The following is a 21090-nucleotide window of genomic DNA, read 5'->3' on the forward strand; positions in this document are numbered from 1 at the left end:
ATGCAGTAGCACGAAAGATGAATTTCATATTTAGGAAATTAGATATTTAGAAAGTGAAACCCACACACCTTTGTGATCGCACATGGGAAGGCGTCAACCTGAGAGGGGCCAACCTTGTCTCTAGGATAGCTAGGGTTCCGTTGACTCACAGTGAATTTTAAAAAGAGTTTTAGATTCAGGGGGAAAAAGCATACATGTGTTTTTGGACATGCGGGTTGAGTTGAGGTACCTGCAGGATGGCTAAGTGGAGATGTGAAGGGAAGTTAACCAGAGCCTGGAGTTCTGTGGAGTCAGGCCAGAGATTTTTCTTTTTTTAGGTTTCTTTATTTATTTTTGAGAGAGAGAGAGAGAGAGAGAGAGAATCCCAAGTGGGTTCTATACTGTCAGCACGGAGCCCGATGTGGGGCTCAATTTCATGAACCGTAAGATGGTGACCTGAGACGAAATCAAGAGTTGGATGCTTAACCGACGGAGCCACCCAGGCGCCACAGGCCAGAGATTTTAATTTGAGTGGCATCAGCAAGTAGGTAGTATTTAAATCTACCGTTCAGAGGAGCTCATCCAGGGAGGGTGTGTAGCTAGGGGAAAGAATGAACACCAGTATTTAAAAGAAAGGCAGAGGAGGCATCAGGGTAAAGAGACAGAGAAGGAATGGCTGGAGAGGTCTGAGGAAAACCAAAAGAATGTGGGCATCGGGGATGCCAAGGGAAGAGTGAGTTACAGGAAGGGAGCATCTAACAGTGTCATGGGCTGTAGAGAGGGTAGAAGACTGACACGGTGCTGCGGGAATTCTCGTGACCCAGAGGCTGCACTGAGTGAGTGAGCCGGAAAAGAAATGCATAATAAAGGAGCGCCTGGGTGGCTCAGTCGGCTCAGTCTGTTAAGTGGTTAAGCGCGTCTAGAGTTGGCTCAGGTCATGATCTCACAGTCTGTGGGTTCGAGCCCCATGTCGGGCTCTGTGCTGACAGCTCAGGGCCTGGAGCCTGCTTCAGATTCTGTGTCTCCCTCTCTCTCTGCCCCTCCCCTGCTCGCTCTGTCTCTGTCTCTCAAAAAATAAAATAAAGACACTAAAAAAATTAAAAAAAAAAGAAATGCATAATAAATAATACATTATTACAAATAACATGGTGTAAAAAGGTAGCAAGAGAGAATTTTTGGGGGACAGTGAAACTCCTCTGCACCTTGCATTGGTTGTCGAGGTGACTACTCCATCCTATACATTTGTCAAAAGCTCAGAGAATTATAGACCGAGAAGAGTAAATGTTACTGCCTGTAAACGAAAAATAAACAAGTAAAAACAACATAGTAATGGAAATATAAGATCAAGCTCTCCCTCAACTCCTGACTTTGTAATTGCAGTGCTAGACCCTCTCAGGGTTTTAATTCAGTTCAGTGTCAGCTTCCGTAGGTCTACAACAGGGAACAAGGGCACCCCACTCTCGCCTTGTGAAGGACAGAATAAATATGCATGCAACAGAGCCAAAGGGCATCAGAGTGATGGCCAGAGCCCCTCTTAGGTGCTGACTGGTGGGGGTGGGGTGTAGCCTTCAGAGCTTGGCTCCTCTGGAACCCTGATGTAAAATGAGGGGGTCGGATCAGGAAAGGCCTTTCTGCCTCTGACGGTCTGTGGTTCTCAAGTAAAAATCCCAAAGGAAATCCAACTAGCTCTGTTGTCTGTGTTTTGTTATTGAAAATAGTCATAATAAACAATTACTATAATAACAACTGGCTCTTCATCACGTGAGCCCCCAGATGATTTGGGAAGCAGCTTGGAGTGATGGGGAAATGCCTGGGTTTGTGGTTTAAGGCTTTAAAGGGCCTTCAAAAAAATCATAGTAAGTAATGATTGAAAATAAGCACAGCCCGCATAGGTTTGCAATAAAAAAATGGACTTTTCTATTTACTTACTCCAATCTCTTCTCTCACCCCATCAATCCTGTCAGTGAGGAATTATCCCAAATTTAGGACAAGGAGATTAAGAATCTGGTCATCCAAGTCTTGTGTTGGGATTTCCCAAATATCTCACTTTCCCATGACCCCCAATGAAGTGGGGACAGTTTTGGTGTTGAGTGTTTTCCATTGTGTCCTAATCCCATGAAAATTGATGGGAACGTGTTAATTGGGCATCAATTCATACTTAACATTAATCTTCGTATTTGATGAACCGCAACTTTATGCTGCCCCTCATGCCATATTAACTCAATTTATTGTAATAATTTAAAACAATAAGGATAATTGTATCCTTATTGTTTTCAATACCCCATAAATTGAATCCAGCCAGTCTGGAGTCTGATGGCGAAGTGTGTGATGCCTTCGGGAGGCTATAGGTATCGTTTTTTTGGGGTTTTGGGGGGACGGGAAGGGATGAAACCAATACTTATTAAGCACAGGTGTACCAGGACCTGTGTGGCACCACTATTGCTACCAAGGGGGTAGCTAGGGGTGTGTGTCTGAAGCCTTCTGCTACCCTTAGGTACCTCCCCAGATGGTGGGAGTTCTGGGCTATTTAACCACATACAGCACAGATATAGTGAAAATATATAATGGCACAGAGACAGTGAAAATATATCACCGACCGGTTGGAGAGGGGTTTCCTGAAAATAACCGCCCTTTCCAGACATCCCAAAGATGCCTCAAAACGATTTCTCATTATACACAAAAATCTGCTTTGAACCCCAATCATTTGACCTTGACCCCTATAAACCCATTTTATTATATTTTTTAAACTCTGTATGATTAACGCGGAAAGCCTTCCTTCGGCACTTTCTCACCACTGGAATCGCGTCAGTTTCTCAAAGTTCCAAAATAACCTTTCCCCGGCACGGATTCGTACCTCTGCCGGGGAAGGGCGGGGAGCGGCGCAAGACGTGCCGGTGTGGAGCGAGAGCCAGAGAGAACTTCCAGCGCGAAGGGAAAATAAAACTTGTGGCTGGTGTTTGTGCGGGAGGGTCTCCGCCGTCCTGAAGCTGCCCGATCCTGGGGGGTTTCGGGGCCCGCTGAGAAGGGCCAGGGTTTGGGTTTGATCCCGACGTCCTTGACCTAAATTTCTGCGCGGTGGCTGGAAAAAGGGCGCAGAGATGGCCGGGCGGCTGGTGCCATCCCCGGATCCCGGTGGCCGGGGCGGCGAACTTGAATGGAGAGGCCGAACTGGAGGGGGTGGGGGGCGTCTCCTCCCCTGCTCGAGCGAGGAGCGGCGGCGAGCTCCCCGCGCCTCCCCCTCCCCCGATCCACCCGCCCCCCGCAGCCCATGTGATCCAGGGAAGTCGGGGTGCGCTCCCCCTCGCCCGGCGCCCTGCCCCGCTAGAGGCGGGGCCCCCTCCGGCCGCGGGGTTCGCGCGCCGCCCCCGTGGGTCCGGCCGCGGGGGGCCGAGTGTGCGCGCGCGGGCAGGCGGGGGCCGCACCGGGGTGCGTGACGTCACCGGCATTGGTTACACGACGTTCTAGAACTCCGCCCCACGTGCGCCGGGGAGGAGGGGGAGGAGGAGGAGGAGGAGATGGGGGTGGGGAGGAGGAGGGGGAGAGGTGGGGATGGGCCGGGGGGGCGGGGACGGGGGGGTGTGCGAGCAGCGGGGCTGAGCTAAGCCGAGCCCACGTGTGACGGCTCTCGCCGCTGCCCCGGCTCCGCCGCTCGCTGAGAGATTCGGAGGAGCCCGGGCGGGGGGGAGGAGGCGGGGGAGGAGGGAGCGGGAGATCTCGGGGCTCGGAGCCGGCCGCCGCTCCGCTCCGATCGCTGTGGGGCTCGGTTTTTTGGGGGTGGGGGGGCGGGGGGGCTCAGATATGGAGGCAAATGGGAGCCAAGGCACCTCGGGCAGCGCCAACGACTCCCAGCACGACCCCGGGTAAGTTTCCAGCCGCTGCCCACCGCGCCGCCTCGGGCTCGCTCTCCTTGCAGCGGCGGGGACGGCGGTGCGCGGAGCCGGGCATCTCCCGCGGCCCCCCTCCCCTCCCGCGCGCCCCCCCCGTGGAAGTTACACACCTTTGGATTGCCTTTCGCCGTCACCTTCTCCCCCACCCCACCTCCCGGCTCTCGCTCGCTTGCTCCCCCCCGCTTTCCTTTTAGCTTTTGTAAGTTACACGTCAAAATGGCCGATCTGACATCGGTGCTCACTTCTGTTATGTTTTCTCCCTCTAGTAAAATGTTTATCGGTGGACTGAGCTGGCAGACCTCACCAGGTAAGGGAGGGAGGGGGGGACGTCTGGGTCCCCCCCTTCTTGGCTTCTTTATTGCTCTTTGTTATCCCGGTGTAGGAGCACCCCCCCCGCCATTGGCTCCCCACTTCTCCTGTGCAAGGTTATTTTTTTAAATAGCAAATCCTTTCCGAGCCCTCTACGCGACCTCTGTTGCCGAATTTCCCCCGCGTGTGCAAAAAAATGCAAAACCAAAACAGAATAACAACAGAAAACTACTTTTGGTTTTTGTCCTTGATCAAAATTTGCATTGCTTTTTTTTCCACACCTTCTCCCCCCCCCCATCTCTCTCTTTCTCTCTCTACAGATAGCCTTAGAGACTATTTTAGCAAATTTGGAGAAATTAGAGAATGTATGGTCATGAGAGATCCCACTACGAAACGCTCCAGGTAAACCATTCCCTTCTGGATTTTGTCTTTATTTTAGAACAAAGTTTAAGTGTTATTTTTGGAGGTGTCTTCGGAAGTAGCTAAGCGGATTTAGAATGGGGCTCAGGCATGTGGCTGGTTTCGAACGTCGCTCTATTCCACCCCCCGCCCCTGCCCCCATAACCCCAAAGGTTATTGTTAGTTAGGGCTGAACTCTGGATACAGAGATGCCCATCTCCGCTTTAAGTCATTTTCCCGTCGCTTATTTTTCTCCTGTTTTAAGATGACGTTCAGCTTCATTCACTTTCTACATAGTTTTTTTTTTTTAATGTATGATTTCCCCACACTCCCAGCTCCCCAAACTCTTAAGCCCCTTGTAGAAAGCTGGATGAATCTCTTCCGAGTGCCGGGTTTTCTTCGGAATAAAACAAAGCGTTAAGAAAGGGAAGGGGAGGAGGAGAGGAAACTGAGGTGGCGAAAGAGTGGAGACACCAGCATTTTCCAAGTTACCTCCACCCACCCTGTGCCCGTTCCACTTCCCCCATTAACCTTGATGTGTTTTCTTGCCAGGTGGAGGGGAATTGGGGGAGGAGGGCTGGGGGGAGTGGGGGTGCGAGGGGTCAACTTTTGCTCTCCATTCTGCATGAGGGCTCACTCCTCTTTGCTTTCAATGGTGTCACATTTTCTTGTTTGTTTTTCTCCCTCTTTGTCTCATTTCAGAGGCTTCGGTTTCGTCACGTTCGCAGACCCAGCAAGTGTAGATAAAGTATTAGGTCAGCCCCACCATGAGTTAGATTCCAAGACGGTAGGTTGCTTTCTGTCGTTGTTGTTGTTGTTTGCCCCTGCTCAGCACCGATCTGAGCATTGACAGCCCCATTTAAAGGGACAGTGCTTTCTTTTGCTTCTGTGCTGAGAACTGGGTGCTTATAAGCAGGGCTCGTGAGTTGGCTCTAAAGTTTGCTGCAATGGCCGGGCTTGGGGTTTTCTTTTTAGAGCCTGTCCCACTGCAGCTCCAGATGCTGCCAGGGGAAGGCTTGGGGGAGGGGTCGGCTTGGGGAGAGGCTATCTCTCGGGGGCCCAGGGACCCTGCAGAGAAACTACACCACCGAGCAAAGGCAACTTTTCTTTGTCAGCCGAGCATAGCACGCGTTCCCAACTGTGGCTGTGGGGACTGGCTTTGAGAAGGCACAGCCCGCTCCGTGGCCAGCTGAGAGGGACCTGGGCCCGGAAGAAGGCGAGGGGGCGCTAATCACAGACGTAGGCAACAGGTTCCTCTTGGGGTACTTCGGATTTGGAATGTGGTTTAAGGAGGAGAGACCTCCTGGAGCCGAGCTGGGTGTCCAGTGGGTGACTCCAGATGGAGTGAAATCTAAGACTGATAAGGGCCTTGGGTTTCCAAGGGATTTGTTTTTGCCTTCCCCCCTTCAGACCCTTTATTTTGATGTGGATACTTTCATAGCATTAGAAGGTTGCAGAGTCCAGCGTTGAGAGGGGAAAAGTTTCTAGAGGTTAGAAGGGGAAGGGAGGAAAGAGATTAGTATATAACAGTAAACATAATGCAGGGGTGAGCTCGTAGTGTTGTATTTAGACCCCTCTGTTGGCTTTGGGGCTCTCCCCTTTCACTTTATCTCTATTAGAACTTCCCCACCGATTTTATACATTTGCCGAAACAGGGTCCCTGCGGTGATACTGGGATGCAGTGCTGGGCCTCTTGGGACCACACTGCCCTGTGGTGGGTGGTGGGGCAAGGCGAGGGGGCCACGTTCTAGTCCCAGCTGCCCGTTATCAACCTGGGGAAGTTAGTCCCTACCTCAGGGCCTCAGTTTCCTTTTCTGTTAAAAACAGGAGTGGAACGGGATGAGTGAGCATTCGAAGTCCCTTTTGGCTTTTACATTGGCGGGTGGAGGAGAAAAGAAACAAGGTCACCTTTGGTGCAAGTGAATTTATTTGCAAATTCACCCTCTTTCTTTGATCAGAGTTCAGGTGCTTGCCCCCTACCCCCGGAGGTGGGACCCCACACATTTTAAGTTGCTTTATTAGTCGTGCTGGACTTGTCATAACTTGCAGCCCAGCCTTTCTGTGCTTTTAGATGATTTAATTTTGGGGACAGTCTTTTCTAGGGTGATAATGGATGTCTGAAGAATTTTTTTTTTCCTCCTTAACTTCTTGGCTAGATGTTTCAAAAAGCTAGCAAAATTAAAGGAAAATATTTGAAGGCAAATTCAGGAATTTATTATTCACTCCCTCTCCCCAGCCCGGGGAAGAGAAATAGTTTGGTTTCTATGGTGGCTGGTGGGTCATAGCCCTCAGTATCAGGTGCAAAGCCTGGGGTTTTCCCTCCCTGATTGTTTGTGGATATGTTTGGTCACTATTATTTAGTATAACCTAGATTTTGACTTTGTCTCAACGTTCAGTGCAGGAGGCAGAAGCGGTTGGTTTATTGACATGGAAACGAGGATCTTGTTTACCATTACCTTAAAAGCTTTGTTTAGGTAACGGCCATTCACATCCAAAATAGTGCCCTAGTCTTTTCCTAGAGGACTTGTAGCTACAGTAAGTAGAAACTAACTAATGTTTTAATTTTTGGTAGTTTTCTTTTTTGTTCGTTAAAAAAAATAGTTGACAGGGATGTGCAAAAGGTTGGGATTTGCCATACCTATCTTGACCTGTGTTCTTCTTGAGAGATTTCAGCGTGCAGACTTTGCACACTGAAGACCTTGAACTCGCCTAGTGGCACAACACGCTGTTGTCGCACACACGATACAGGCATTCTGAATTGGCTTTGGTTTTTGTAATTTTAGATACGTCTGGAGTGTTCCACTTTCTTCACTGTTTCCTACCCCTTCCCCCCCAGCTTCTGGTCCCTCTCCTAACACGTCACTCACCTTTTATTCCACCAACAAGGTGACCTCTTACTGCAATTTTCTGCCGGTCAGTTACAAAAAAAAACCCGGTAGTTTGGGGGAGTGTATAAAAAGACGTATCTGTCTTAATGTTTGGTCAACAGAATGGAAAATCCACACCTGTTGTATTTCTCTTGTAGACAGCCCTAGTCAGTGCTGAATACACCTGTAGATGCGGTCATGTTAATCTTGATGAAAGGGTAGTTTCCTAGAACAGAGATTTTTGTCTATTTTAGTTTTTGAAAAGTAATCTCTCATTTCTCAGGTGATGTTTAAAGGTGAAAAAACATGCTCTGGATTGCTGTTAGGTCTTTAAACTGCCTTCATAAAAGTGGTAAATCTTTGTATGTCTTCCCAGCTGTGGTGTCCTGAGGGATGTAAGTCTGGGAACAAGCACTGTCTGGTGCGCCTTCCCCGCTCTGTGCTTTCCCCCAAAGCATTATCCGTCCCACTGCTCCCACGGCAGAACTGAAAACAAGGTTCAGGTTTACCTTTTAAAAGGGGAAAATTGTACTATGAAAGCCAGAGCCTATAAATAAACTTGTAGTAGTATTCTGTGTTGAAGTTTACCTAAAGATTTGTGATATTTAGAAATCTAATGAAAACCAGTAATGGGGAAATTTTTTTATTCTCTCCTTCCCTGTAGTTCCTATCCAACAACACCCCCACACCCCCCCACACTTGGAATCAGCCTATTAGATTTCACATGCTTCCATGGGAATTGTTTTGAGTTTTATTTTTTTATTTATTAAAACATTTTTTTAATGTCTTTATTTTATTTTGAAAGACAGAGAGCGAGTGGGAGAGGGGCAGAGAGAGAGAGGGAGACACAGGATCTGAAGCAGGCTCCAGGCTCTGAGCTGTCAGCACAAAGCCCGATGCCGGGCTCGAGCCCACGGACTGTGAGATTATGACCCGAGCCGAAGTCGGATGCCCAACCGACTGAGCCACCCAGGCGCCCCTGTTTTGAGTTTTAAAGCCATGCGTTCTGCATTTGATCTGGGGTAGAGGATGTTTTTCTGTGCTGACTGGGGTTGGGATAAGAAGAATATTCTGATCTTGACACTAGATTCCGATTCTTTTTTTCAGTAATCTTTTTTTTTTTTTTTACCCTCTCCCCATGATGGTTTTCCTTACTTTTGTAATTTTGGTTTAGGCTGCTCATAGATTTTTTTCCCCCAGTGGTTTTTAAAATCCAGGTGGTTTTAGCTCATATATTTCCTTTCTTTTTATTTTGTTAGTATTATTTCTTAAGAACTGACAGTTTTTGACACCTGCTTTCTCTTGAGGTCTAATACACAATGAACTGTCTTTTTGGTCAACTGAGGTAACCAGTTGCTGGTAAACCAGTTGCTTTTGCCAACATGAATGAACGAACTCAAGTCAAGCATTGTGTCGGATCTCTTTGGGTAGTTTTTGGGTGTTGACGAGTTGAAAAATTTTTGGAATCCCCTTTCCCACCTGCCTTGTTTAGTTATCACTGGGGGTGGGGGAGGGGGGAAGATGTACTCTTCGGTTACCTTCTGCCGAATCTTACGGTTATAATTTTTTTCCAGTGACGATGTTCCAATCGTTTCTCCCAAACATTCATTGCAAATTAGATGCAAGTAGCCATTCAGTGTCCAGTGTCTATGGAAGACAAGCCTTTGCTTAAATAAGAACATGTGAGATCTATCTGACTTATTAGGAGCATCATACATTGAAACACGGGGAAGAACATTTTAGAAAGGCTAGCTTTATTTGTTACATTGAGGGAGGGATGAGTAAAGTTTGGATCAAAGCTTAAGGAACTTTTGAGTTGCCTAAGATGGTTACTAAACCTGGGTTATAAGCCTGAGAAATGAGTGATTAATAATTAGGTGATTAATCATAATTTTTCCCCTCTCCTCCAAATAATGGAATTGACTCTCACTTTTCCCTTTTTCCCCCCAGATCGACCCCAAAGTTGCATTTCCTCGTCGGGCGCAACCCAAGGTAAGTAGGAGAATCAGTAGTAGGATTTTAGTGCTCAGAGATGGTTGCCAAGGATTTCAGATTTCAGACAGAGCCCTGGCAACGGAGCATTGAAACCTGGCGCCCTCAGGTTCCTCCAGGGTACCGCCTGTGGCCGTGGGAGTCCAGGCCTGGGCAAGGAGCTCTCCACGAGAGAGAACCGCGTGCGTCTGCGTCTAGCCCTCCTGAGGTGGGTTCTGAGTATCCAACAGGGGGCAGCGCCAAACCTGCTCCTTCGTGGGAGGACAGAGCTCCATCTGTTGCAATATTTATGCAAACCCTCTATTTATTTTTTAAGCATTGCCAAGATCATATCGGGAAAACTTGGACATTTCCTTGTGACTTTTTTTGGAGGGTGCTTCTTTGGGGCTTGCAACTTGGAGCTTACGGAGAGGAGTAGAATTTGAGTAAACAGCTTGTCTTTTCTGGGAAGCATAACTTCGTAGACCCCATGAAGCCCTCAGTGTGACAGAGGAGGCAGTGGATGTTTTGGTTTTAGCTTGGTGGATCCCCCGGGATCCACTGGAAACCAACAGCGCTACTCTTTCTGTGAGTGCCCGGGCTGGGGGACAAGTTCTGAGGACGGAACCTTGGAGGAGTGGTACTCCAGGATTTGCTTTGGGGATCTAGATGGGCCTTCACTTTTTCCCAAGTGTGTGGCTGACATGCTTTCCACGGAGCTCCCCAGCTCTGGCTATGAGAGCAGAGCTAAGCTGCAAGGATCCCGAGGTGAAATGTATAGGCTTATGTGTTACAACTGCACGTTTTAATTATACTTTTTTCTTCCCTGTATGATACCGGGAGACAGACTTTTTTCGTATCCGGTGGCCTTGGCATTCTTTTCGAGAGAAGGGTAGATGGCAAGGCTTCTTGATTCTGGGTCACAAAGGGAAAGTGCTGTGGCTTTTGAAGATTCAGTTTATATCTTCAAGTATAGTCTCCTAGAAGTGCAACCTTTTAATTGTGTCAAGGGAGGGATGAAGAACTTTCATGAAGAAAAAGTTAGCATTTGTGGATGAGATTTTGAGAATGTCAGGTCTGGAGCTTGCCAGGCGATCCTTCTTTCCTTCCTTCCTTTTTTTTTTCCCCGTATAATTTTTCTTTTCTTTTCTTGTCTTGCCTTTCGAAGGAAACATAAATCTCTTAGGTAAATATGACAAAATACTTTCTGAAGACATTTTTTTCCCTAATGAGTAAGCAAATAATAGGAATTAATGAACCAAAGAGGTTAGATTTTTTTTTTTCCATACAGAGCACAAACTTTGGAACTGTTACCTGTTTAAAGGTTGCTTTTCAAACTGTATGTGATCCTTGACATTTCAGAGGTTTCCAGAATTAGCAGGATTTTCTGCGTTTGGAAGAATTGCTGTTTCTTCCATAAGTGTGAATCTTCAAATTTCCAGGTTAGTCATTTGATCAGCCAGAACTAGGATCAGATTACCCTAGAGGGAAACTGGAAAAATCTCTGACTTGGTCAAACCATGGGTCTGACCTGTTTTCCCTTCCCTCTTCTTTCCCCACCTCTCACCCACTGCCACTTTTTTTTTTTTTTTTTAACCAAGGAGGCTATATTTCAATTTAACATCCTCTGGCATTTGGTTTTTCAGCGGTGCATTCAACTTGAAAACGAGACAGACTGTTTCTCGAATTTGTCAAGGTGTGCACCTTTCCCCGCCCCCAGCCTGGGGCTCCAGATATTTTGTCAGACTTTTGGATGTGAGCAAACATTATACCGGGTGGGGGAGGTCATCTTTCCACGGAGTTCTAGGGATTGTGCAACAATACCTGGTTTTTTATGACACAATTCATGAAGGACTTTCCTGTCCATTATCTCCATGTGAATCCCCAGGTCCCAAACACAGAGCAAGCCACCTTCCCCTGTTGGTTCCTCTGTATAATGGCGGTTATGGAAGTAGCTCCCTCAGAAGGTGGTTGTGAGGAATAAAAGAGCCTGGCATAGGGTGAGGACCTCCTCACTCCTCATCTTCACCACTCCCATTATTTTTGTTGGTTTAGTGATCATCCTTACTGTTTTCAAGCTCAACAGCTGGGGTTCGGATCTCGGCGATGGCACTCATTAGCTGTGTGAATTTGGGGAAATCATTTGGTGTCTCGAAACCTTCTTTACCCCATCTCCTCAAGGTTTTGTGCGGATTAAATAAATTAATAAAGATAAAGTGCTTCAAAAAGGGAAGCTCTGGTGCGTGGTGGTAATACCGTATGTGTTACCTGCTGTTTTGACTCATAATTCTGTTAGGCTGTCACCTCAGTCACCACGAGAGCCCTGGTAACAATACTGATGTTAATTGGATTTATGCGTTGGGTACTGTTGTAGGGACAGTGTGTATATGAACTCATTTCGTCTTCGCCCTATGAGGCGGGTCCTATGAGGTGGGTACTAGTATCGCGTCCAATTTATAGATGAGGAAGCTGAGGCACACATGGGTTGCGAAGTGGTGTACCGGCAACCTGGCTTCCAGAACCGGGGCGTCGCCCGATGTGCTGTGGTGTGTGCTGCGGGGAGGGGAGGGGGCATCCAGGAGTGTCAGCTGTCCCTTACGGCAGAGGAGGCAGCTCAGAGAGGTCATCGGGCTTTGAGGAGCACGACAGCACGCGCGGACCTTGACGTTCCCCTGTTGGGTGACTCACCCGGCCCTTGTGACGTCATCCCGTTGTGTGACTCTGGCAGTGTCTCCATCCGACCCCTGAGGGCATCCTTTCACAGGGTTCTGGGGTTGCTCAACTCCAGGGGAGCGGCCGGGGAATTGGCAAAAGAGGCATGCGCTGGTTGGGAGTCGGGGCAGGGTGGGGAGAAAGTGCCTTCCTTGTCAACGGTTATTTTCCGATAGAATTTGAGCCTGGCCGTGGGGATTTCAGACCGAAGTTAGTGTTGGAGGAGCCAAAAGCTGGCTGGCAGGAGTATAGAACTTTAAGTCAAGCCTTATTTATTTTTTGTTTACCCCCCTTCAATAAAACTTCTGTGTGCATGTGTCAGGGTCCCAGTGTGAGGTGAACCGTGCCCCCCGGTCGTGGGCTGGGCGAGGAGCTTGTAAATGATACGTCAGCCAGCGTTGCAGTGAAAATCCATTTCTCTGCTTTCTGGCCGCCCCTCTTTGCTAGCACTCGCCAGAGAAATATTCGTGGAGGTGTTAAAACAAGACCAGTGGAAAGAAACTGTAACTTAATATGAAAGAAAATCGTGGCAGTGGAGAGCAGATTTCACATTAGTACTGTCATAATATTCTTTAATGTATCATATAAATAAAAATCCGTTTTGACCAGAATTTTAATGAGCGACCCGAAGGAAGGGTTTTGAATCCTGCAGTTCATTTATTCCCCTTTGCGATGTAAATGCTCACATCTCAAGTGAAGTATAATGGGGCTTTATTAACGAGTCGAGGGGCGACTCTTTGGAGACTAGTGGCCGTTAATTAGTGAAGTACGTTTTGATCAGAAGATGATAGGTCCGTTCCGTATCTTCCTATTTCTCCGGATGATTATTTCATTTTGTAAAATATGTAAGAGTTTCCTCCTTTCTGTCTTTTAAAAAATTAAAATGGTCATGCTATTCTAAAAAGATGACTTAATTTGAAGCCGTCGGAGCAACGGGATGATTGGGATCAATCATGTCATATCATTTTGTCAGTCCCTTTGGGCAGACGTGTTGGCTGCCCGGAAGAGTTTTGCTCAAGCCCGTGGGTTCTTTTTCTCATGCGGAAGAACCAGGAGGCTGCCAAACATCTTACGGCATGAGTGAGTCCGGGTATAACTCACCATCTGCCCTAATTATCCTTGTGTGGAATAAAGCATTCTCCACTCCCTCACAGTTGCCGTTTACTGTCTTTAAGTTTTAGAGGCCAGAACCTTATCTGTTTGATCAACGGAGATCTCATTTCTTCATCCTCTTTCCAGTTGCCTTCAGTCGCAGCTGGGTGACCCGTGGGCTCATCACGTAAGCCCCTCCAGGCCTCAGTTTCCTCCTCTTTAAAACAGGGGTGTAGTGCCCGGCGTGAAGGGATTTTCAGCGCGAATGCGGAGTTCTTTGCTGGGAGCCTGATACAAAGTAGTGCCTGCCGTTGTCTGCTGATATCATTGTTAGAGAATTACTTACTATTGTTTTTAAGTAATCTGTATGCCCAATGTGGGCCTAGAACCCGAGATCAAGCCTGAGTCAGCCAGGTGCCCCATTCTAGAATTACTTGTGTGTTAGCATAATGGAAAATGGTCTGAGAAAAATCCTGATTGGAGTGTAAGCCCCCTGCCGACAGGGAGCTGTTGATGGTTGACGTGGAATACTGTAGTGCTCGAGATGAATCCGGCCTGCCCTTCCTCACGGCGGAGGCAGTGGACGGCCAGGGAGGTCAGGTCGGCGCTCCAGGTTGCACAGCTGGGTTGTGGCAAGGTGGAGCTAAGGCCTGGCTTTCCTGCTCCTGTCTCATCCAGGCTCCAGGGCCTGGAAGGTTCTCTGCTAAGCATACATCCGTCCAGATGGGTGCAGCGCAGCGCGAACGTCTTACCCACGCACCTCCGGTTCTGGGGCAGTGGTTTCTTGGCAGCTTCTCGGGCGGGAGAGGGGTGAGGTTTTGGCAGCTGGCCTTCCCCTGCTGCTGTGGGTCGGGTTGTCCTAGCGTCGTGCCATCTTGGACGATCTGCAGCTGTCACCTCGCTGGCTGCCGTTAACCGGCCTGCTGGTGGGTTTTTGGTTCCTGGTGGGGACGTGGTGGGGCGTCTGCAGCCTTGTCCACGGCCACGAGGACCCTGGGGGATTAGTGGCTTAGCTGCTTCCTCGTCGGGGAGCGTGGCTCTTCCTGTGTTCCTGTTAGCAGCAGGTGTCAGCTCAAGAGGAGGGGCGCTCCGTCCTCCAAATGTCCTTTCCCGAGATTTTTGCCTTTCGTTTGCATGCTTTCGTTTCGGTGTTAAGGTCAGTCTGCTGAGAAGCTGTAGCTCGTGTGTTCTGTGTCACGTTTTTGGTAGGCAGGTGAGACCCCTTTGCCCCCCGAGAACAGAAGACGAGGGAGGCATTGTCTGCGGAACCAGACGACCCTCTGGGGTGCCCCTTGAGATGGCGTGTCCATCTTCTTGGCCTTTTGTTTTTGAACCTGAATGTTCTCTGGCCGAAAGCCCCTAGAATGCAAACGGGAGATGTAGCCCTCTCCTCTGATCTCTTGTTTGATCTGATATGTCCGTCGAATAAGGGCTTGTTCAGTTGTTTTTAGTTGCTGACTCTACGCACCCACTTTTGGGGGGATTCAGGAAACCCTCAATGCCCACGGAACAAAGTCTGAACTTCTTAGCCTGGTAGCGAGGGTCCTTCAAAATCTGTCGGGGGGCTGTCTTCTTCCAGCTTACTTACTTCTCAACTCTTCTACCTTTGGCCGCCTCAAAACTGCACGTTCCCCCTTTTCTGAATAGCTCCCCTTTTCTGTATCCCCATCTGAACCACCCTTACTTCTCTCGCCTGTGCAAAACAGACCTCTCTTTCAAAGCCGGATTTGGGTTACCTTTTCCACGGAGCTGTTTCTGCTCTCTCTTCAACGTAATATTTCTTTCTCTGGATTTCCTTCGCACTTGATCTTTTCTTTTGGTCACGGCAAACTACAGGAATAATCACAGTAAAATAAGCGAGCAAAAAATAGGCAATAATAAGTCAGCAGAAACCCACGGATGCATTCATTAGGCATTGTGCTGGGCGCGTGTTCATTTATTTATTCACCAGACGTTACCGAGCACCTATTACGTGCCAGAGACTGTGTGCGGCTCTGGGGATAGTGTGGAGAATAAGACCAAAAAGTCCCTGCCCTCATGGGGTTTTCACTCTAGTGGGGCAGATAAGTAAAGAGCAGGTGGACAGAAACGTAACATGCAAGACTGCGGGTGGGGTGGGGACAGACTGTATGTTCAGTGCATTTAGTTGCCACTCTCAGTACTCGGCAGTTATTTACCAAGTTTTCTGCTCCGCACCGGGGACTACATTAGGCGCTCTGTTCTGAGTCTCATGGTTATTTACGTTCGTGCCTTATTGCTTCCACTACTGGACAGTGAGCTCTGAGGGCACAAGTATATTTTATTAATTGCAAAAAAACAAACCTCCTCTCCAACCACTGCTCTTAGGCGCACCGTCAGTCTCCGTTCAGGTGGAATGAACGCAGAACGGCAAAGGGGACACGGTTCTTGTCTTCAAGGGTCTTAGGTTGGGAGGAGGGGTGCTACCCCGCGGTGCAGGACAGGGTGTGGGAAGCACAGCAGAGAGGCAGGCACCATGTCCAGAGGAAGGAAGAGGGAAGATAGTTTCTTGGAGGAGGTGGTCTTTGCCCTAGATCCTGTGGAACAGGAAGGAGGGAAGAATGGCAGGAATGCGGTTCTTTGGACTAGGGGCTCGGAGAGGTCAGGGTGCCGCTGGAGCAAAGGGTGTGTGGTGCACACGCCCGGCGGGGACTGAGACGTGGGGAGGAGCTGGGGCCGGGGTGGGTTGCCTTGAATGCCAGGCAAAGCAAACTATGTGCTTTCTTTGGCACGTGCTGGGGACCTGTTTTGCGCACGCAGGGTCCCGGGGATGCTCTGTACAATGTTCTGAGCTTTTGGGGATCAATATAGAAGCCGGGTCACTTATAGGACTGCGGCTGGTGCGGCCTCATGGAGGCCTTCCCAGCCCGGAGTTGTGCCTTCGGCGTCCTTCATGCTGTGTTCTCTCTGGCTGTAGATCCTTCTTTAGGAGCCATGTTCTTGGCAGATGCCACACCACTCTTTGGCGTGCGAGGCAGCGGGAAAGCGCTCTGTCATTCTCCTGTGTCCATCTTCTCCCTACCTCTCCTCTTTACCTGCTGAACAGGGGGCCATGATACGGACAAAATCCCACAGGTTTCTATACTCTGTCTCGTCTGAGCTGTGATCTTGACCTTACTGTGCGTAGACAATGAGATGTCATCTCTTGGGATGGAAATCACAGATTGTCTGTATGTCACCGGGGTGTGGGCCCTGTGGCTCCGAGCAGCCCGACCTGTGACTTCGTAGGTTTGCTTGGGGTCACCTTTTGCTCAGAGTGGCTGCCTGGTGTGAAGAACGTGAGATTTTGGAGTCGTGGCCTGTGCCTACCTTGTGATGTGAGAGGTGCGAGCAGGCGTGGTGTGGGGACCAACCACCCCGAGCGTGGGGAGTTCTAGTGGCAGCCTTGGCTCTGCTGGGTAGGAACCCGCCGGGCCCCACGTGTATAACAGCGTGTCTCTGTTCTCTCTTTCAAGGGTAGATAGCATCAAGGTCCCAACGATCTGGAAAGTTTCTCAAGGGTGTGTGTCTGCCTGCTGTACTTCTTTATTTTATTTTGAGACCTTGAATAACAATAATAATAAAAAAAATCCTAACTCAAAATAAAGGCTGTTACTTATTGTGAGTCAGAATGTTTGAGGCATTATATTAAGCCTCTGTGTACATAATCTCCTTTAATTTAATCCTGATGACCGTTCTTTGCAGTAGTGGGTATTCTCTCCGCTTGACAGATTGGTAAACTGAGGCCCAGGGAGGGCAAGGGGCTTTCCTAGGGCCACAATACTAGTAAGGGTCAGTCAGTGTTGGGCTTTGGATCAAAGTTTGTCCGAGTTCCTGATCCTTGCTCTCTCTCTCTCTCTTTTTTTTTTTTTTACATTGTTTTAAATGTTTATTTTTCAGAGAGAAAGGGAGAGAGAGCATGAGCAGGGAAGGGTCAGAGAGAGAGGAAGACACAGAATCTGAAGCAGGCTCCAGGCTCTGAGTTGTCAGTGCAGAGCCTGCCTCAGGGCTCAAACTCACAGATAGTGGGATCAAGACCTGAGCTGAAGTCAGATGCTTAACGGACTGAGCCACCCAGGCGCCCCCCAAGTCCTTGTTCTCTTAACCACTAAGTCCTGCTGCATCCAACCTGAGTGGGTAGATTTTAGGTTCTGGTGCTTTACCTGACTGTTGTAAAGCGCTCAGGCTGGGGGAAAGATTTGGCTGTAGTCTGGCCTGGAAGCTTCAGGTTACTATGTTCTATGCACCTCGTCAGCACAGTTGAATGCCACTTACGAGCTAAGGAATTTTGGGCATGAGTCAGTTAATGGTGTTGTGCCTCCATTTCTTCATCTGTAAAATGGGGGGCGTTTAACAGCACCTATATCCTGAGTTTGTTTAGGAGATTAAATGGGTCCATGCGAGCGAAGGGCCGAGGGTGGTATCTCTACAGGGAGCACGCAGCGTAAGCGTTGGTTATCTGGTCCTGTTTCCCAAGATGGCACTGGCTTGGAGGGTCTTACCTAGCAGCTTGTGGGCACCGCTGCCCTTTCCGGGGGTGATGGATAGAGCAGCGCCTTGAGAGTCAGGGTGCGTGGCTCTGCTCGGGGGGTGCTGGCTCTCAAAGGGGACATAGCATCCATCCTTTATCTTGGGGCTGCCCGGGGGGCATTGGGAATGCATTTCTTTTCTGGATCCGATGCCTGTTTTCGCTGCCTTTGAGAGTGAAAGTCCTGGGGAGCAGCCGGGGGACAGCTAAGACACCGCTGTGTGAGAGGTCTGTCCGTGAGCCTTCTCTCTCCCAGGCCTGGTCTTTATCTGCCTGGGGGTAGTTCCACCAATGACTGATCTGAAAGCATCACATTCATTTATTTGTCACTGACTGTGACAGGCAAGTTAATGCTAATGGATTCTTTTTTTAGCCTGTTGTCTGGGATGAGTCTCTCCCAAATGTCCTGAAATCTAAGGCATTAGGGGAATGTGTAACTTTTAGGCAAAGGAGGATTTAAAAGATAAATGGGGTTTTGTGTGCAAGGGTCTTAAATTTAGGTTGGGGGCGGGGGCAGCCGAGGAGGGGATGTCGGGCCAGCCCAGAATCTTCTTTTTAAGAAATCCATCTAGAGCTCTAAATTGCTGTTTCTGTTTCAATTATGTGACAATTTCAAGGGTTTAGAAAAATCTAATAAAATGGTCTTGATGATACATTCTGGGGAGAGAGTGCTTTAGAAGATCCAAGAGAATAAATTCCTGGGGGTCAAGAGATTCTCGTTCCTGCCACCTCAGGCCTTCTTTCGTCTGGGTTTTTACATTTTTATTGTTTTGAAGGGCAGAAAACGGTGTTAGAATGTATTCAGGCCTCCATCCATATCCTCCGCCGAAATGAATTATTCTCTTTGGGCAATTGCAGGTAGATGGGCCACAGCATTCACTGGCTCTTTTTTCTTTTCTTTTTTTCTTTTTCTGCTGGCCTGTTGTAAACGACTTTCAGAGCGTGGTTTGTGTGTGTAGCAATTTTGAATAAAGCACCACAGAGAAAAACTTGGAGGAGTGGAAGAGTGAGCAGAGAGGCCCTCTGCAAGTTTTTTTTTCTCTTCTCCAGTCAACGCTTTTGATAGTTTCCCAAGGAACAGAAGTTTACAATGGAGGCCGGCTGTGGGCTGCCTGCGGGAACCCAGTGCGGAAAGACCTAGTGTAGCAAAACATGATGCTGAGTGACATTAATGAGGTGACCGCTCTGGTGGGAGGGAGGCGAGGAACCAGCAAAGCCGCGGTTCCCATGACTTGCTCTCGGCTGAGTGTGTCTCCTCCCACGTGGGTGCCTGTGTGTGCGTGACCGTGTGTGCACGCACGCACTGTCTTTCCAGGGTCTTCCGAGGAACGTTTCAACACCAGAGCCCGCTCGGTCCGCTGCAGTAGTCTCCTTCCCGTCCGCTGCAGTAGTCTCCTTCCCGGAGAGGCCACTCCACTTCCACGTCCTGCAAAGGAAAAGTTTGAAACCTGGAGGCATTTTGCTTTTCCTTCTGGGTACCTGCGGGACCCTGGCTGGGTGGCACGCGGGTGTCGTCAGCGCCAGGCGTTGCTGGGACACCGAAGGCATGGGTGCGAAAAGCCAACCTTTTCATCCCCGGAATGGGTCCTAGGGAAGCAGGAGGAGAAAACCTGTTTGCTTATAGTTTATCTCTCTCTCTCTCTTTTTGAAGACTTGGCCTCATAACGTTTCATATTGATGGTATAAATGGAACAGCACCACGACTGCTTTTAAATACTTTTGTGCCTTGGAAAATACATTTCCATGTTGCTCTTGGATAAGAATTTCCAGTTGCTCAAGAAAAGCAGCAGCATTTCAGGTGGCTTACCTGGCGGGAAGGTGAGCCACCTGGGTGTTGCAGCCTCACCCTGTGGGGCCCTGGGAGTCTAGGTGTGGCATCTGCCCTTTCCAGGAGGGAAGCTGGTGTCTTCCGTGTCGTGCAGGGCATTGGAGGGAGCGTTCGGAGTACCCCCAACAGCACTGGGCAGGTGTTTGAAAACGGCTGGGAGCTCTTAAGCAAAAAACAAACAACAGACAAAAACTCGGGGGGGGGGGCCCGGAGTGGGGAGGGCTGGGTGGAAACTGTGTATTTTTTGACGCTCGCCTGGTTTATTTTTTTATCCCTTCAACTCCATCCCCTCTGGGATCTCTTTCAAGTGTGTCGTTTTTGTAGCTCAAGGCAAACAAACACACAAATGTTTAAACTTCGGCATATAGCCCTTCGTAAAAACCAACGGGTTTAGGTTCACCTTCCATTGTGCCTGGGGAGAAAGGCTTGGATCAGGGGCACTTGAGCCCAGGGGAAAAAAAAATTGGGGGCTGGATCTCCACAAGAGTGCTCCGTGCGTATGTTTCCTCTTCTGTTTTCAAAGCGGGTAATTGGTTTTAGTAAGAACTTCTGACTTGATTAGGGGACCCTTAGGAAATTAAAGTGTGTTTGAATTTCACAAGTATAATTTTAATTATACAAATTTTGCGTTTTCCATGAGGGAGCTAGGTTCAGAACTTGTTTTCCTATACTAATAGGGGTAGTAAAGCTGATTATGGCTTTGAAAATAAAAATCCACGGGTTGGATCATTGTTTTTCCCTGCAGTCCACGATGTTCAGGCTAACGTCCACACACGGGCCCAGATCCCTGTTAAAAAGTGATTTTTCACTGGATCCACGCAAGGGTAGAACTGAGTGACATAGTGGGGGGGGGGGATACCTCATTATGAATTTTTCTGCTGCACTTGCTGAAAGAATTCAATTAAAGTTCTTTGGAGCTCAAGGCCTGCCTGGGCAGCTTGTGTTTGGCGCGCTGCCACATTAGCATGTTGTGATTGCCTTTATCACCCCATCACCCTGTTTGCTCAGAGCCGGTGCATTTGCAGCGTTCGCTCTTCTGGCTGTCCGTCTTCAGCAGGGCCCCGGTGGGGTAGAGCAGAAGAAAATGGTCCCTGGAGCTCCTCCCTGAGCTGTAAAGAGAGGAGGCAGAGGGGGTGAGCAGACACCCCTGGGCATCCAGGAGAAGGGCTGATTGTGTTAATGGGAGATGACCGTTTCTAGGGGCTGTGCAGACAGAGCCCCCCGGGCATCAGGGAAATGCTTTGTAGATTGGAACTCAAGCATCCTCAGCTGTCTCCCCCTGTGCAAGGGCTTTAAAAGGTGCCTAGAGACCAGCTCCCCCGGCTTTCTGGGCTCTTGTCTCAGACTTTGGCAGGAGAGCTTGAATGGAACAGTTGTTCCCCGAAGAGAAATCATGGAAGCAGCTTGTAAGTGAGGTGGTGTCATCCAGGTGTCCAGATGCCACCCCGTTCCCCGTCCCACATTTAATCATCGACATCATCATTCTTATTCCTTTCTGCTGACGTGAAACAGCTGGGTGTT

General features: G+C 48.9%; 1 protein-coding gene across 3 annotated transcripts in view; it reads left to right on the forward strand.

The window, feature by feature from the left end:
• Positions 1 to 3768: 3768 nt before the first annotated feature.
• Positions 3769 to 21090, forward strand: part of MSI2 (musashi RNA binding protein 2) — a 387255-nt gene continuing 369933 nt past the window's right edge. For all 3 annotated transcript variants that reach the window (XM_039241135.1, XM_039241136.1, XM_039241137.1), the window contains exons 1-5: positions 3769 to 3839; positions 4133 to 4173; positions 4496 to 4577; positions 5277 to 5361; positions 9392 to 9433. In XM_039241135.1, the coding sequence (XP_039097066.1) occupies positions 3778 to 3839; positions 4133 to 4173; positions 4496 to 4577; positions 5277 to 5361; positions 9392 to 9433 (312 nt within the window). In that variant the 5' untranslated portion in view covers positions 3769 to 3777. The remainder of the gene's footprint in view (positions 3840 to 4132; positions 4174 to 4495; positions 4578 to 5276; positions 5362 to 9391; positions 9434 to 21090) is intronic.

The sequence above is a fragment of the Hyaena hyaena genome, unplaced genomic scaffold (assembly GCF_003009895.1).
Source record: "Hyaena hyaena isolate Hyena2069 unplaced genomic scaffold, ASM300989v1 scaffold_189, whole genome shotgun sequence".
NCBI lineage: Eukaryota > Metazoa > Chordata > Mammalia > Carnivora > Hyaenidae > Hyaena > Hyaena hyaena.